Source organism: Pezoporus wallicus, unplaced genomic scaffold, assembly GCF_028554395.1.
Source record: "Pezoporus wallicus isolate ANWC-B61680 ecotype Strahan unplaced genomic scaffold, APGP_CSIRO_Pwel_v1 scaffold_8004, whole genome shotgun sequence".
In the NCBI taxonomy this organism is placed as follows: Eukaryota; Metazoa; Chordata; class Aves; order Psittaciformes; family Psittacidae; genus Pezoporus; species Pezoporus wallicus.
In genome coordinates this window covers 177,361-191,601 of record NW_026639346.1, presented here as the reverse complement: position 1 = coordinate 191,601, position 14,241 = coordinate 177,361, and the positions used below count along the sequence as shown (strand labels likewise).

General features: G+C 37.0%; 1 protein-coding gene across 2 annotated transcripts in view; it reads right to left on the bottom strand.

The window, feature by feature from the left end:
• SLC1A3 (solute carrier family 1 member 3) overlaps positions 1-14,241 on the bottom strand; it is a 59,888-nt gene that overhangs the window by 31,800 nt on the left and 13,847 nt on the right. For both annotated transcript variants that reach the window (XM_057414295.1, XM_057414296.1), the window contains exon 3: positions 7,143-7,280. In XM_057414295.1, the coding sequence (XP_057270278.1) occupies positions 7,143-7,280 (138 nt within the window). The remainder of the gene's footprint in view (positions 1-7,142; positions 7,281-14,241) is intronic.

Genomic DNA, 14,241 nt, shown 5'->3' with positions numbered 1-14,241 from the left:
AAACTTAAATCAGCCTTTAATTAAAGGCTTCTAGCAAACTGGAATTATTTTAAAGGGCTTTTTTAATTTTGCTGTCTAGTTATTGCAGACTTTGCTCCTGAATACCCTTGCTGTCTGTGCCTGTCTCTGCTTGCAGAGACTAAGACTTCAAAAACCACAGCTGTGTATTTTCTACTGTATACCACACTTAGGTTTTCTTTTTTTAACATATAATAAAATTTTATTTTATAGAGTGTCATTATATCCACTAATTTAATCTTACTGCATGCTAATTTTCTGTAAGATCTGGGTTTGCTTAGCACTGATCTCTCAGGCTTGTGTGAAGACAAATTGCTGTGTGTTTTCTATTCAAAATTGATTCAGAAATTGTTCAGAATTTAGTTATATTTTCATTTTATGACCTTTTGTCACTATTTACTTTTGGTATTTGCATAAATAAAGTTATATAGCACTTTCTGAGTGCCACCCTAAGCTGTGTTTATTCTACAAATACACATGACACTTCATTATGATTTTCTAACACGCAAGACTTGCAACTGGGTATAGTTTATTTCCTCCTGGAGCACTTTTGGTGCAAAAACTTGTCCAGGAAACATATTCAGGAATCATTGTCACAGTGACTGCCAACACACACTAAATCTGGACATAGTTCTTTTTGTGCTTTGGCTTGACAAATTATGTTTCTAGGTGCTGAATAGTTTCCAACCTACCTTTTTTTTCTTAATGATTTTTAAAAATGTAGCTCCTTGCTACCTAAACTGATTTTTTAACTTCTAAAACCTTTGTCCAAAATACTTTTGAATTACATGACATAATTATTGAAATTATTTTTCCTACATTCTCTTAAAGACTGTGGAGGGGAACAGTACAAGAAGATTGCAATTTTTTCATCTTTGAGTGCCTAAGTAATGACTATTACAGGCTATATGCTAGACCTTACAGACATTTGTTTTATACAGTAATACAGGCACTGAAAACACAGTATTGGAAGTAGTTATGTGTTTGAAGTTTCACGTTTGTGCATTTTTAGCTGCTGAATCTGCCATTTAGATGGTAGCTTGAGACTGAACTCTTACAGAACATGAATCAATACTTGTAATATTTCTTCAATTGTTTCTTTATCCCTACAGAAAATCCTGTTTGCAAGATGGCTGGTTCTCTACAAACTTAGTAATTTGCATGCCCACATTTTTAGCCAGACTTGGTTTTGGACACACACAAATCAAAACATGAGTTTTCCTTTATTTGTGGAAAAAAGCTTTTGGATGTTCAAATTAAATAGCAGCCTAATTGTATCTCAGTTTTCATGTACGAACTATATGAACTAAATCAGGAATACTGCATTTCTTAAAATGAAACAGAGAAGACTGACTTTTGTTAATATTTTTGGCTTTCAGCTTTGTTGTGAATATGCAAGATGTTGCACAGGTGCTGGTTATAAGTCCATTCTGCCAGAATGAGCTAAAAGGAATTACTGCTGACCCCTCTTTTTCCTCCTATTAGAAGGATAATCTGGCTCCATACCGTTTGTTCCCCTCTCTGGAATCCTGCTGAACGAGAGAGTTTCTATCTGTTGAAACTACCATAAACATTTGTGGCTGATACGAGACAGCACCTGGGACCTCGTAGTAAGTGACAGCCATTTTTCCACAAAAGACTTGTCAGCAAGCAGACAGAACACTGGAGCTACCTAGAGACTTCATGCATTATAGCTCCTGCTTCCACAAACCTAGACAAAGGATGTATTCCTGACACTTTTCTGAAGAGGTGATGCACACGTCTCGTTACGAGACCTTCCTAATGTGTTCTCTGATGTGAGGGTTTTAGGATGAACAAATTCAGAATTCTGGCCCTTTATGTTTACTGTTATTAAGATGTTAATAAAGGACACTATAATTGTCAAAATGAAAAATGCTAATAATTTACCAGAGGATAGGTGTTTTGATAAGATTTAATAGCATTTGCATCCAGTTACACTTGATGGCTCATTCACTGCCTCATTCCAAGAATTGGAACGGCAAATATAAAACCTAATTTCTTAACTTTAACAATATGAGACTGTATTATTTGCTAGAATTATGTCTTTACAGAAGACTCGGTACAGCTGCTATCTGGATGTGGGAGGCTGCGCCATTGTATCCCAGTTCCCTGTCATACAACATAGTTTAAGTTCATCACATCATATATTAACTTCAAAATAATTTTTTTTAAACTTCATGGCTAACACATTCCTGTTAAACAGCTGTATGTGGTGAAAAATATATGGTCCATTTATGCATATCTGATTATTGGTGATAGCATCACAGCTAGCTGCAAGCAGTCACTAGGTAACTTTGGGTGCAGTATTTCTACAGCAACTCTTTCACTGGTGGCCCCATATACTGTTCTTGCTGTAATTATTTGCTTATTTCCCTCTCTACGTTGATATAACTAAAACAGCTACGTACTTTGTGTCTGCTGAACTGTGACAACTTTATCTACATGTCTCCATTAAAATTTCCTTTATATGTAGTCATCTTCTTTTCCTGCTGCACGCTGGTGTGTGATTAAGATTCATTTGTACCATATTACTGTTACTCCCATTAAAAGTTTGGATAGGCATTATAATCTAATGCACAGTGCACTGTATTGGTATTCATAGTTGGGAACTTTGCTTGTTTCTATTATTCCTGTGCATTCTTCTGTGAGCCAGTGGACCTCGCTGTTTCACCGTTTCTACATTCCCTTTCTCTTTCTCCAGTATGATTTATGTTAAAATAAATATTTTTAACTCCTATAATACTAGCAAATTCAAAACAGAGATGGAGCAAAATTGTCAGCCTGTTTTTGTATTCAGGTCAGATTTGTGAATGAAATAATCCATGGGAATGTCACCAGTTTCTGTGGTTATTTATGCTGCCTCCCATATGCTGTGCTTTAATTTTTGCCTTTGACTTTGTAACACATACTGTTTGGGAATAACAACTTAGGAGTTCTCCTATTTGAAAGACTGTAGAGAATGAAGACCAGCAACCACAGAGTACGCAGCTGGATTTTTATCTAAACCACAAAAGATAAAGACTACCGATATTCGTATAAACATATTTTCCTATAAACAGTAAAAGATGGTGAAAGGTATGAAAATAAACTCTGTTTTTGCCCAAGCAAATGTTAGTACATGCCGGGTAACATGCGCATCAGAAGATAAAATCTCATAAAGTGCTTGAGCCACATGCAATAATGATAAGACATAAGGTGAAGATGAGTAAAAACTTTTGAATGTGATTCTGCATTGCTTCTTTCATGAAAGTACCAAAAGAGCCTATAGAGAAATATGACTGGGTTGACTTCACCTTTTGTAAGTTTATTTCCCTGAGATTCTGTGAATAACTGTCAGAACTGTTTAGCTTTATAGCAGAATTCTTCAGTTTCTCTATTTATCTTTCATTTACATGACAGCCTACATCTCGTATGATTATTAATTTGGTTTTGTTCTAATTTCTTTGACATTCACAAAATTTGAAAGGAATATAACTATCCACAGCTTATTTCTAGTACTTCAGATACCATATGTGCTGATATTGTCATTACCAGTTAAATTGAGCACACTTACACATATACAAATGGAAACCTAGAACATCATATCTAGGACACATGTTCATTCCTGTCAACAACCTAAGTATTTGTTCAGATCATTCACAGTTGGAAGAAGCAATTACACTATCAGTGTTCAAGACCCTGAAGGGATCCTTCTGAGGTTAGTTAAGAGGCATCCACTTTCTTTTGCCAAACAAAATACAGGAAATAACAGATTTGGCTCATGGATGCCAAGAATAACTTAAGACTGACTTGAGAAGCATAAAGAATTATCCAATAATGTGCAAAAAAAGAAACCAATAGCTTCTATTAAACAGCACAGTAGTACACCTGTAAAGGCTACATATAGTTCTTTCTTATTTAGATATTCAATTATACCTATATTTCTACTCGAGTATGACAGTTCTGCAGCAAATACGTAGAAGCAAAAGAAAAAAAAACCCACAAAAATTTTTACACTACATGAGGTATTGTTCAGTGTAGAAAAGTTTTTTTCAGTTTTAAGCAACAACTAGGAAATTACTTTTAATCCCATGAAAAAAAAATAGTTTTTTTTAATGATTCTTTTAAAATTATGAAATCTGCCATTTCTGAATTTCATTGAGTTTTCTCTAATTGTTCATTGCTCAAACAAAGAAGTTTAAAATGTTTTCACCTTGCAAATTACCATCTCTAATTCAAAAGGGAACTCTAAGAATAGTCCACTTACTATTACAAGGCACTGGTATGCTAATAACGTGAATCTTACAGATAAGATTTCTCTTTCCCAAAACTTTATATAATAAGGGAAATTATTGTTATGAAAAAAGGCATAAAAAAGGATAAAGGACTCCAAAGGTCTTAAAGGGGGATAAAAGCCATCAAAATGAAAAGAATTGTTTAAATCCAGAGATCGATGATTCTTTTCAGAATAGAATTAACTGGAAACTGTTCTGGTATTTCACAAAATCTCTGCTGAGACCTGGAGATACAGCAGATGAGCGTGGCTTATCACTAGGCCAGCTCCTTGTGAATGTTTGTGACTCTGAGGTGGTTTTGCTGATCTTTACCTGGACAAAGTGTCTGTCCCTAGAATTTTTAAAGGGAATTCAAATCCTTGTGTAGAATAATCTGCCTGATTTCCTGCTTCACCTTGAGTTCTCTCAGAGAACCAGTATGGATACAAGAAACTTTGCAGGTAAATTTTCCTGCAGTAACTCATCCTACAAAAAAGAGCAGCAGTGAAACTGAAAGGTGAAACTGAAAAAGGGTGAATGTCTCTCCTTTTCTATTTTAAGTGGTTCTTCTATCAGCGTCCAGCCAATCTGAGGAGTTCTGCATGTGAAACGGACATGAAAACAGCAAGGACATATGAGATAAAATAGAATTATACACTTGCTGGGAATTAAACATGTCATTGTTTTCCCGACAAGATTTATAAATTTCTCTCTGGTTTCAGTGTTCATTAAGCTTTCAGTATCTGTATAGTACATGCGCATAGAAACAAACTACTTTCTCCTTGAAATATGTGAACGCAAATGATAGTTTAGCTGTGAATACCTTAGTTTGCTGCTGTTGTATTAACAGCTCATATACATATATACTATCTTTGCTGTCTGTGAAGATTGTGTCTATGTTCATTTGCATTTGTAAGAGGAGATCTCAGTGTTAAACTACTTGACAATTAATGAAATGAAGAAGAGCTTATAGTCTCTGGACCTGCTGACAATTAAGAAGTGTTTAAGGTGTTTAGAAAATAGGACCAGTTACTGGAGACCAGTAACGAGTGGTGTCCCTCAAGGATCGGTGTTGGGACCGGTCTTGTTCAACATCTTTGTCGCTGACATGGACAGTGGGATTGAGTGCGCCCTCAGCAAGTTTGCCGATGACACCAAGCTGTGTGGTTCAGTTGATACGCTGGAGGGAAGGAATGACATCCAGAGGGACCTTGACACGCTTGTGAGGTGGGCTGATGCCAACCTCATGAAGTTTAACCATGCCAAGGGCAAGGTCCTACACCTGGGTCGGAGCAATCCCAAACACAGCTACAGGCTGGGCAAACAAGACATTCAGAGCAGCCCTGTGGAGAAGGAGGTGCTGGTCAATGAGAAACTGAATGTGAGCCAGTTTCAGTGCGTGCTTGCAGCCCAGAAAGCCAGCCGTATCCTGGGCTGCATCAAAAGGAGCGTGACCAGCAGGTCGAAGGAGGTGATCCTCCTCCTCTACTCCGCTCTTGTGAGACCTCACTTGGAGTATTGTGTGCAGTTCTGGTGTCCTCAACATAAAGATGACATGGAACTGTTGGAACAAGTCCAGAGGAGGGCCACGAGGATGATCAGGGGACTGGAGCACCTCTCATATGAAGACAGGCTGAGAAAGGTGGGGCTGTTCAGCTTGGAGAAGAGAAAGCTGCGTGGAGACCTCATAGCAGCCTTCCAGTATCTGAAGGGGGCCTATAGGGATGCTGGGGATGGACCCTTCATTAGGGACTGTAGTGGCAGGACAAGGGGTGACGGGTTAAAACTTAAACAGGGGAAGTTTAGGCTGGATATAAGAAGGAAATTCTTTCCTGTTAGGGTGGTGAGGCACTGGTATGGGTTTCTCAGGGAGGCTGGGAATGCTCCATCCCTGGCTGTGTTCAAGACCAGGTTGGACGAGGCCTTGGGTGATATGATTTAGCGTAAGGTGTCCCTGCCCACGGCATGGGGGTTGGAACTAGATGATCTTAAGGTCCTTTCCAACCCTAATGATTCTATGATTCTATGACTGCACAGTGTGTGGTTTAATTAAGCTCTCCAAGCTGTACCACTGATGTGCTGATAAACCAATGTCCATGCTTTCTTTTCTTTAATAAATACAATCTTTTCTATAATAAATACAATAAATACATCACAGATACATTCTGAACATTCATAAAAGATCTGAGAGATTTTCTCTGAAACTTAGATGGAATGACAAAGCATGAATCACCATAAGAAATTAATTATTGTATTTCTAGCTCAAGGAACAACTTAGTAAAAGAGGGCTTGAAATTTAATAGAGCTGCTGACCAGAAAACAGCAATGGAATTGATGGAATTTAACAGAACTGATGGAATAAAGTCTCTTTCAAACTATCCAACTACTCATCTATCACCTATTTTTTCTAATCTGTTATAAAAGATTGGGAGATAGATGTTTTGCCAATCTGGGTTTACAGGCATGGGTTACCCAGGCTCACAATTCATAGTTTAAACTTTCTTTAGTCTTCGAAGTATTTTTCTGAGATCCATTATCTGTGATAACAATAGGACATTGTGAAGGAAATATCTGTTCAGAAATTAAGAGGAAAAAAGAAGAGTACAGAGTCATCTTCAGAGAAGTGACAAATAGTAATTTGTCCAGTTAGGTTGCCTTGGAATTGCTTTCTTTGTATATTAATTCAAACCTCTTGTTATATTGCCTCTAAAACAGCAAGAGTAAATGTATCTCCTTCTGCAGGTTATAACACTTTTATGACTTGGAAAGTTCATTTATTATGATTTAGTGTGTGCATTTTTATCAAATTATTTAAAGAACAAAAAAGAAAGTTTCTTTTTTATTTCTTACCTGTGACTAAACTGGACACAATTAGTGGCAGGACCAGCATTTGCAGCATTCTCATGAGCAGTTCTCCAGGAAATGAAAAGTACTTGACTTCCCGATAGCTCATCTTATATGAACGGAGAGAAAATCCAAGTATTACACCTAAAGAGAGGGAAAAGATCATGACTTACTCTTCTAAAGTAGTAGTAACATCTGAACATGAATATTTGCATAGTACTTACTTCACATATCTGATTGTAACATGCAGTGTCCCAGATTTCACTCCTGATTTGTTCTCTCGAACATCAACTACTATTAGGATGATTCTTGCTAAAACCATTACATTATTTTTCACTGTAACAGAATCATGAGGTTATTTGTGCTGCTATTTTTTCAAATCTGGATTTATGTCAAAGGTATATCTTAAGCATTAATGAAAAGATAACAGCTCCTGCTACTGCAGCCAAGTTCTTTGAATTCTGGGATTGTGAGTGTAATCATATTTGCAATGCATATACATACTAGCTACCAACCTTCAGAAGTCTTGTCCATGCCTGTTTACACTGTGGGACCTAATCCTGTAGATGAGCTGCAGATGAGATAACCTTTGTAGAGGTATTTGAGAATCCTCTTGTGGTTTGGTCTTTACACAGCAAAACAGCATCAGGAGATTAGTAGTTCTACACATGCCTACATTCAGAAACACAAGCACTTGCAAAGAAGCAGCTAATCAGAGTTGGAAGGTCTTGTTGGACAATCAAGTGGTGGGTTTCAGTGCCTGAGGGAGTGGACCAAGGGAGTGGATCTATTTATCTTGCTGGCAACAGATAAATGGTGCTTGAGATATATTTACAGATGGAATCTACAGATGAGCTGTGGCAACCTAAATCTCTCAGCTAGAACTTTGTATATTTTGTCCTGTAATTGGCACCAAATGCTTTGTTTGCTTATTTAGTTAAGTATTTGGTTAATTTACATAAATAGTTGCAATTTACTAAAAAATGGTTTGGTGTCTATCTGATGTAGGTCTTCTATATCCAGCCAGGCAACACATTTTAACTATACAGATCATGAAGCTCAACTATCCCTCCTTCCCATTAATGACTCTATATTCTTTCCCACTGTCTAGCAGTGGTATTTGTGTTGACCATGGCTGTATAGAAAGTTGAATCAGAGAACTGATCATTCTGCAAAAATAATTTATTTTTCTGGGTTAATTTGGAGCTAGGTCAATTCCCTGAGGTAAATTGTTTGCATGGCTGCACAACTGTTGGTATCTTCACAGGGAATAGGTAGAATTGTGCCTTGGAGAAGAGGGGGACTGCCCTTTTTGGTAGGCAGACAGACTTCAGTATTCTAAAACTTTTCATGAAACTGAATCCTCAGCGATGTTAGGCAGCAGAGCATTCAAGGTCACTTTTAGATCCTATTAGCAGTTGGGTACATCCTAAAACTGCTGCAACATCGAACACTTTTGGAAACTGTTAGTTCAAATTCTTAATCACTTTGTGGTTTTGCGCTTTTTTAAAAAATTAGATTTTAGATTGGCACATCCATACAGCAGATAATATCTTCATGCCAAATTTTACTAGCTAAAATATGCTGTTATGCCTCCTACACTAGCTTATTGCCATCTGCTGAGGTAAGGAAATAGCTGTAGCTCTCATGTTAATGAGTCCTGTCTGTCTGATCATGCAGGTTGGTTAAGTTAGAGGAGTCCAGAAATGTCTTGCATAGGACAGAAAATCTCAGTGTTACAGGACAGGAGAAAAGTAATTAGAGCACAACTGGAACCAGGCATGGAGTTCACACTGTGGAAAAAAGCAATGGGACTACAAAGCATGTAAGTCTCATTCATGCTGCAAGAAGACTCAGGTAGTCCAAGTGCATAAATTACTTTTTAGGTAAAAGTAGATCATAGAATATATAGAGAAAGGGACTCTGCACTATTCTTGATTAAAAGACCTGTCTTAGACTTTCCCTTCTTTCCAATAAGGTTTTAAATTCCACAGCAGTGTTACTCATTATCTTCTTTTTATATGGGGAATGCATTTCTCAGATATAAAGAATCCATCTGGACCCTTTGTTTCTGCATTTAATGAGCACTGCATTTTGACAACTGGATAACAAGCAAATAGAGCTACACCAGTTTCTTAGGCCACAGTCCTGCAATTAGTTCCACATGAATTAATGTCTGCACTAGTACAAAGCCTCACTGAAGTTAGTAAGGGTTTCTGAGGTTACTATAAGAACTAGTCCTTATGCTATACTATAAGGGCTCGATTATCTGGTCCACTACTGTCCAAGCACTACAAAGTGGCCTAAGAGAAAATCAAGGCCTGTTTGAATTAATATTATTCATAGTGAGAATAAGTTTCTAAAGTTTCAAGTAAACCTGTTGAGCCAAAAATTACTGTTTTTTTGTTTTTTTCTGTTTTTTGTGTGTATGTGTGAAAACACTCTCTGCATAATTACAGGGTTGCCCAGCACTGCAGTTTACAAAAAGAATTTCTGCGATGTGGAAAAAATGTGCCTGGTAGTGTATTGTGGTGAACTGGGTCAACACCCAATAGTTAGTAATTCTTCAGCCTTAATCTTATCACTGCTATTAATTTCTATGCAGTTATGCCTAAGACGTAAGAACGCTTCTCTGACTCATTTTCCCTGCTTGTGATATAAATGTAGTAGTGATTACTATTACTGATGTTTCTGAAAGTGTCTTCACATAGTGAGGCTCAGTAAACGATCTCAGCAAATTATTTCCTCATTGTATGTGTGACAATGAAAGCATTGAACAGATAAGGACAGAACAGCATGATTTTACCAGTGTCTCTTGATCTTAGAGTATATGAAGATAAAACTTTATTTTTGGTTCTGAGTTTAAATGCCTAGATACTGGGTATTACATCCTGTCTGACAAAATTTCATTAAGAAAAATCATGAACTTGAAACGGAAAGGTAGCTTTGACTTATTTGAATTCACTTCTCAGAACCAACATTTGCAGGCTTTAAAATAATGAGATAACAGCATACAACAATGATTTAAAGATAGACGCAATGACAAAGTATCAAAATAAAATTGGGAAGCAACACTAGGCAAGAGGTACTAAATCTCTGGAAGGTGTGTGGTATTTCAACAATCATCCATGTCTTTGTGTGTGGTAAGAATTGCAGTGCTTAGGACCCTCCTCAGTCAAAACTGGGAGAATTAAATACTGGAGCTGGCCTTTCTCAGTAGAAGTTTCAAGTTTCTGATTAATTCTGAAAATTGTAATGAAACAAAGCCTTATGTGAAACAAGTTCCCACAACCTGTTGTACAGGTTTCTGTCTACCCTTTGTAACAGAAAAGAACAACTAATCAACGCTATCAGAGCCTGACTTCTCAAATGGTAAATGGTGTACCATTTCTGCACTGCAGGGAAGAGTAGATTTCTCAATAGAATTTGTTAGTTTTTTTCTGGACAAAAATCAGTAGTGCTTGTTTAAGTTAAGGAGATTTATTCTATACATGCGTATAGTTGTGTAACAGATCCATACTGCTGAATGATTTATACAGTTAACTATGAAGAAGCAAATCAGATTATAGGTACAAAAAGATTTTTGAGCTGTTCTTGTCAGTGCTATAGCCAAATTTATGGAAAAGTCCATTTGTAGATAATCCTGAAGACAATCAGAACACTCCTGGGGCTACACAATTTTATTGCATTTTTCTACCAATAAAAGTTAAAAAAATATTCAGTTTGTATGTTAAACTCAAAAGTAGCAGAAGGTGAAAATAATTCTAACAGTGACAAGAATGGGATGGAAATGGCAAAAATAGCAGATATGATTTGGGATTGTTTATTCCTAAAACAGGAAAGCACTGATGAATGTCCTAGGGTTTTAACTTCTACATGCTGCAAAACCAGAAAAGAAAAATAAAGTCTTGAGGTCAGGCTTTAAAAGATATGGGTAAACCTGCAGTTGCTAAGAAGCATACAAACCTCTATATAAAATTTCTTGAAAGAATCAACATCAAAATGTGATGAAGTGAGCTCTACAATCAGGGTTTGAAGGAACAAGACAAAAATACTTCTGTAATACTCAGTTTTTAGGAATAGTTGTGTTATGGAGATATTTATTCTTTTTTGGTTGGGTGTGTTTTGAAAAAAAAAAAAAAAAATTATTGTAGTTATCTACCAGAGTATCATCAACTTACAATTTCCTAAGTTGAATCTGAAAATGAACTTTAAAATCCTCCAGAAAAAAAATTAAGTTCTTAATTGGAATGTCTTGTTCTCCCAATGCTAGAGAGTTCTTTCACATGATCCTTTATGTTGCATAAATAAAACAGGTTGCATATCTACACATACGTTTAAAACAACTTATCAGTAAACGAAACCAATCATAACTCTTCAAAGAGGAAGGAGAGATGGAGTTTTACCCAGAGCTAAATGCTATTTCAAGGACTTTAGGAAAGCTAAAGACTACTCTCCTCTTTGTTATTCTTAGAAGAATTAGATATAAAAGATTAATGGAGCAGATTGTGGGTTTTTTCACTACTTCAAATAATTCATAATTTTAAGAGAATAAGGAAGCTCCTAATAGGCATGGTGTATTTAAGTGAAAATAGCAGCATTTTTCTTAAATAAGAGAAGTCTTGGTTTTTTTTAAAATTAAACCTTATGAGCCTCTGGGGATAATACTTTTTACAATCTCCATGTTCTCTGCTGTATTTTCATGTAGAAAGTAGAAAATCCAGCAGGTTTAGTTTTTAATTGATCAAAAATTACTTAAGCATATTTCAAAAGGAAAATACTAGGTGGTGTATTAATGAAAGGGCAAGAGATGTCTTTTCTGTATTAGCGCTTGCCAGTTCAAACAGAACACACCAGTCAGATTTACATACACTTCTGCTTTTTACCAGTAAATCTCAAAGCACTGTTAAATGAGGTCTTTATCAATAACCTTCAACAGGTTATTGATAAAGACTTTTTCTTTTCTAGCATGAAATATAAAACTTCATAAAAACTGGAAAAGAATACCTTAAAGTAGGTGAAATGATGCAATAAAGTAATAGCTGTAAATAATACACTTCTAGAAAAACTTGTAACCAGCAAGACAATAACATTTTTTTCTATAGCAGAAATTAGTTTAGAGCCACCAAGAGAGCTGGGCTCCTACAAGTTTGATGGTGCATTGTGTATTCTTGTTAGCTACCCAGCCATTTCATTCTTATGTTCCTGCAGAGCTCTGGAATGAATGCTTTTGTTCTTCGGATCATTTGCTTCTGCTTAATTTACAATTTTGTTCTGACACCTTTTCTTCTAACAACCAATTTCAGATAAGGCCACAACTGTATGTACTTGAAACAAACAGGTAAGTAACTCCTCTAGTGAAAAGAAATACTTCAAGCTCCCGACAAAATCACAATTGCTCTTAATCTCTTTCTTTGCCTGCCATGAGAACCGCAGACTAAGCAATTCACTTGCATGGTTTTGATTTTCACCATTTCTTTTTTCCCACAATATTATATTGAACCTTACCCTCACTCTCACTTTCCCTCCCCCCACCTTGCATATCACCTGTTCTTTCTTACTTTCTGGTTTTCTTTATATAGGATGGGATGTATGTTCCCTTTGAAAACATTTTGTTGAACCCAAATACTAGATATCTAACCTACATATTCAATTCCTAAATACTGCAGCAGTCTTTTTTTTTTTTATGTGTGATTTTTCTGTTGTTTTCACTAATTCTATTGTAAAGATTAGCTCTTATTGCACTAATTGCTGATTAGTAGCTAACTAGCTACCTTTTTACTCAATTTAATTTAGGATCACAACAGGGTTACAGCTTTTTATTGTTTGAGAACTGTTTCTTATGTTACACAGTCATCACAGCAGAAGGGACCTACAACAATCATCTAGTCCAACCGCCTGACCACTTCAGGGGCAACCAAAAGTTAAAGCATGCTAGTAAATGCGTTGTCCAAATGCCCCTTTAACACTGACAGGCTTGGGGCATCGACAACCTCTCCAGGAAGCCTGTTCCAGTGTTTGACCTCCCTCTTGGTAAAAAAATGCTTCCTGGCGTCCAGTTTAAACCTCCCCAGGGGCAGCTTTGAACCATACCCATGTGTCTTGTCACTGGGTACCAGGGAGCAGAGCTCAGCACCTTCCTCTCCATGTCCCTTCCTCAGGAAGCTGTAGAGAGCAAGGAGGTCACCCTCAGCCTCCTTTCCAAACTAATCAAACTTGAAATCTGTACTTCAATGCACTTGTACTTGCCAAGTACTGAGATGAGCTCATTTGGCTGCTAAACCAGGGAAGAATGATTTTTTACTGGGTTAGTTTTTTGACAAATTAGATCCCTGGACAGGTTTACTGCTGTGCTAGATGATGGTGGTGATGTAATGGCAAGGGAGAAAAGCAAACATTTTAGGGTTGAAATATGAAGCCAGGGACACAGGTAGGGCTGCATTAATCAACCACAGAAATGTACCCTTACGCAACTTTATCACTGACTCTTCCTAAAAGAATCCAAAATTAGAGTTTGAAGATAGCTTAAAATTCCTTTAGTTCTCTTTTAAAACTGAATTTAGAGCAAATGCTTTCCATATGAACTTGATTCTCTGTTTCAGACCTTTAAAAGACCAAGCACCAATTGGCTTAATAAACTAGCTGTTACTCTACAGCTCTCATCTGGTAGAGACCCAGCAGAGAATCCACATGTAAAGGTGTATATATTTTTGTGTGATATCTCACTTCTCTCTTAACTGGATGTTGCCTATGCAGTAGAGAGATTAAGGACCTGTACTGCAGCGTAGTTCTAATAGGTGGCTATACTGGAGTATGGCTTGATTTAGACACAAACAGCTACCTCTGTTTTGCTTGAGAGATACCATGAGGGGAGTCATAGGAGAAGTACCATAGAAGAGGTAGGTATCCAAGAGAACCCAATCATATCATAGAACAGTTTGGGTTGGAAGGGACTTTAACGGCCATTCAGTTCCAACCCCCTGACAAGGACAGCAACACCTTTCACTGGACCAGGTTGCTCCAAGCCCCGTCCAACCTGGCTTTGAACACTGCCAGGGATGAAGCAGTCACAGCTTCTCTGGGCAACCTATGCCACTGCCCCCTA